Consider the following 3,948-nt stretch of genomic DNA (forward strand, 5'->3'; position numbering starts at 1 on the left):
AGCCGCGGCGCTGCCCCGGCGCTGCCCGCTCTGCCGCACGCCCGGAGGTGCCCCGTCTAAGCGGTCGCTGCCAGGCCGGCAGTGGAGGCGTGCGGTCCCCTCGCAGGGAGCAGCAAAAGTGCATCGCCCCATTTATTAATGGATGGCAATTTCTCGCTTTCCTTCCCAGGCGTTCCCCGTTTAAATCTGAGCTGTTGTTAAAAGACACACCACCTGCTCTGTGCTGCCAGCGAGCGGGGAAGGAGGCACAAAGGCGGGGGATGGGGAGAAATAGCTTTGGCTGCAAACATAAAAGAGAATTTAGAATAAATAAGCTCGGTTCCCAGGAAGTGCCGGACTCGGGCGCCTTCAGGGAGGGCAGGGAGGGCGAACTGAAGTGAGCGGTCAGCAGGCACAGAGCGTGGGCAGAGAGGGTCTGCACACCCTCCCGTCTCCCAGTATGCCAGGCTGGGGGCTGCAGGGGCGCGGATCCTCCCGGGCTTCTTCTCTTGAGACGAGCTCAAGGACTGGTGCGTATGTACAAAGCCAGTGCTTAGTTTCCCCTCTGCTTCCACCTCTGAAGATGGCTTTCTCCGAGCGCAGTCCTCCAGCCTGACAGGACAAGGCTGTGCCATCCCCCCGTCCCCAGCCCAGAAATGTGCGGCTCCCTCGGAAAGCCAGACCCCGGGGTCGCTCGGTGATGGGAGCGCAGTGCGTGTGAGAGTGGGACAGAATTAGGATGTGCCTGGATGCTTCCCCGCGGGTAATTTCCCCTCCCTCCCTTTCGCTGCAAGCCGTGCCCGCTGCGGCGGGGAAAGCCCCAGCGATGCGGGCTGCCCCCGGCTGCTCCGGGGCAGCCGCCCCCCAGCGCAGCCACTAAGCGGCCCGCTGTCCCCTCCGCAGCAGCGCAGGGGGTGCACGGGCACCCCCATAACCTCCCGCCCCGGCCCCCCAACGCCACCCCAAAGCCGAGTGCGAAGCGAAGGAGCCTGAGGGAGAAACCGCGGAGAGGGAAGCCGAGAAAGGGGTTGGGGTAAGGATGTATGTATGTGTAGGGGGGGGAGGCCAGATCACTTGTGAATGGCTTGAAAAAAATAATTGGGGGAGGGCGTGGAGGGGGGGAAGCGGAAACTTTCCTATAAAACTCAGCAAAAGTCCCTCCTCTCCACGTCAGGCCAATGACACTGCTGCCCCCAAACTTTCCGCCAGCAGGAGCTATAAGAACCTCCAAGTCTTCAACTTTCTCCCAATCCCAGACACCTCGAAGGGGCTCCAAGGAGGGATCGGGAGGGATTTTTTTTTGGTTGGCTTTTTTATTTTTTTTTTTTCCTCTTGGATCCTGATGCCATCCCCCCTCCCCCCAAAGTGAGGTCCTCCCTCCCTCCCTCCCTCCTCCTCCTCCTTCTCCTCGCAGGCCAGCGAAGCAGCCGATCAAGGGGGAGCTGGCGGGTTAGGTGCCCCCCTCTTCTCCCTGCCCTCCCCCCCCTCCCGGCCCGCTTCTCGCGTCTCCCCCCAGAGATGATGCAGCAGGACGAGTCAAACTCGCCAGTCTCCCCCGCCGACGACAGCTTGAGCAACAGCGAAGAGGAGCCGGACCGGCAGCAGCTGCCCAACAACAAGAGAGGGGGGCGCAAGCGGCGCTCCAGCCGCCGCAGCGCCGGCGGCGCCGTCGGGGCCGCGGACGAGCCCTGCAGCCCGGCCCAAGGCAAGCGGGGCAAGAAGTGCGGGGCGGGCGGGGGCGGCGGGGGCGGCGGCAGCAGCAGCGGCGGCGGCAGCCCCCAGTCCTACGAGGAGCTGCAGACCCAGCGGGTCATGGCCAACGTGCGGGAGCGGCAGCGCACGCAGTCGCTGAACGAAGCCTTCGCCGCCCTGCGGAAGATCATCCCCACGCTGCCCTCGGACAAGCTGAGCAAGATCCAGACCCTCAAGCTGGCGGCCAGGTACATCGACTTCCTCTACCAGGTCTTACAGAGCGACGAGCTGGACTCCAAGATGGCAAGCTGCAGCTATGTGGCCCACGAGCGGCTCAGCTACGCCTTCTCGGTGTGGAGAATGGAGGGCGCCTGGTCCATGTCCGCATCCCACTAGCAGGCGGCGTCCCCCACCCGCATCCCCCCGGCAGGAGCCCTAGGTAAGGCAGGGACCCCGAAACCGGCGGGAAGAAGGAGGGGGGAGGCGAGGGGCCGCCGGCTGCGCCGTGGGCCGGGCACGCGTGGCCGTGGGGCGAGAGGGGCCCTCCCCGTCCGGCGGGGCCTGGCTTCCCGGGCCGGCCGGAGAGCAGGGCGGCTGGAGGTGCCCCCCCCCCCCCCCGCCCCCGCTCCCCCCCCCCCTCCGCCACGGCGCGTCCCTCCCCCTGCGCGGCCCGAGGTGCGCCCCCGGCCCCGCGGGGCCCACGCGTGGCGGGGCGCTGCCGGCGGCCGGCGGGGGTGGGCTGCGGGCGGGGAGGCGGCGGCGGTGCGGGTGTGCCCCAGCCAGATGGGGCCGGCCTGAGATCACTTTTTCACCAAACGCTGCGGAGCCAGCGGGGCTGCTGGGATGGTTCCTCCTGCTGCTGCTGCTGCTGCTGCTGCTGCTAGTATTTTGAAGTGAATCCATGTCCGCCTGTGTGCTTCCCGATGAGCGTTTCCCACCGCCCCAGCAGCCCCCTTCCCTCGGCTCTGACACCCCTGGCTGCCGGGCCGGGGTGTCACACGGCCACCGCACCGCCTGCACGGCAGAGGCACGCGTTTCTCCCTCCTCTATTCATGCCCGATATGTGTATTTCCAGAGACAGAGAGGTGTAGGTAGATGTATGTGCATCTTTCATTTCAGTAACGAGTTTTCCGCCCTCTCTGGGTTTTTGCAGATGACATTGTTCCCACAGAAGGAGAAAATGGACAATCTAGAGACTCTGAAGTTGGATACGATTTTTTTGGTCTTGTCTAAAAAAAAAGTACCAAGGATTTCTTGGAAATTAGAAGAGCAATATCCAAATTCAAAGCAGGGCGTGGGGAGCACTTAAGGAAAGAGAAAGAGACAAGGGCTTTGGACAGTGACTACCCTTTGGGCGTCGGTACAATCCACACATCTCTGCATTCTGATAGAAGTCTGAATCGTTCCTTTTTTTTTTTTTAATTTTGACGAAGAATGTTGGAATTTAACTTTTTTTTTAATTTGCCTTTTTTTGCATGCATTCCCAAGAGGTCGTGCCTATGAGCCACTGATGAAAGGAAATACATTATTGTGGACTTTCTTCATTCTTGAATGAAACCAACCAACCAACCAAAAAATATCCCTGTAGAGATGAAAAACCTTTTTTTTTTATTTTTTTTTTTTTTAGGGGGGAATAAGCTGGGCTCAAGCTGTTATATACCCGGTTCCTAACTTTTTTATTATTATTATTTTTCCTCTGAGAAAAAAATAAACATTTTATTTATTTATTGATGACCCATGTTAAAATGCAAATAGATCCGGTGTCTAAATGCATTCCTATTTTTATGATTGTTTTGTAAATATCATTGTATATTATTTTTCTGCAATAAATAAATATGATTGAAATTTTAATAACCTTAAAGTTTGGTCTCTCTGAGAACTCAGGGTTGGAACTGGAGATAAATACCTGCTTGTTGAGCTGTAAAGACACCCAAGAGAGAGGGGGCACTAGTATAAACAAACCAGGCGAAAAACGCAAATAAACTAGCTACTGACAGACACAGGCACGTTATTTATTGAGACAGCTTTATTATTCTGCGCTGAAGCTCACTGCATTTGGGGGGGGAAGATATTCTCTCTTCTCTCTTTCTCTCCCTCTCCCCGTTTAATCTTCACGCCAAGCGCCACGGAGTTCTGTGGGGAGCGGAGTTTTCACCGCAGAGCTCCGGCGCTGCCGCTGTTCTTTGCCCCCCAAGTGTAAGGCAGGAGCAGGGCCCATTCCCCAGCCCCCGGCGCAGGTATTTTTGCTGATATTTCTGAGGAAGAGGCATCGGTTTT

At 58.4% G+C, this 3,948-nt stretch overlaps 1 protein-coding gene across 1 annotated transcript; it reads left to right on the plus strand.

Moving 5' to 3' along the window:
- Nucleotides 1–1,312: 1,312 nt before the first annotated feature.
- TWIST1 (twist family bHLH transcription factor 1) lies at nt 1,313–3,500 on the plus strand. Its single transcript, XM_050892167.1, has 2 exons — nt 1,313–2,110; nt 2,825–3,500. The coding sequence occupies exon 1, from the start codon at nt 1,498–1,500 to the stop codon at nt 2,065–2,067; it is 570 nt and encodes a 189-aa protein (XP_050748124.1). The 5' UTR covers nt 1,313–1,497; the 3' UTR covers nt 2,068–2,110; nt 2,825–3,500.
- The last annotated feature ends 448 nt before the right edge of the window (nt 3,501–3,948 follow it).

The sequence above is a fragment of the Gymnogyps californianus genome, chromosome 2 (assembly GCF_018139145.2).
Source record: "Gymnogyps californianus isolate 813 chromosome 2, ASM1813914v2, whole genome shotgun sequence".
NCBI classification, from domain to species: domain Eukaryota; kingdom Metazoa; phylum Chordata; class Aves; order Accipitriformes; family Cathartidae; genus Gymnogyps; species Gymnogyps californianus.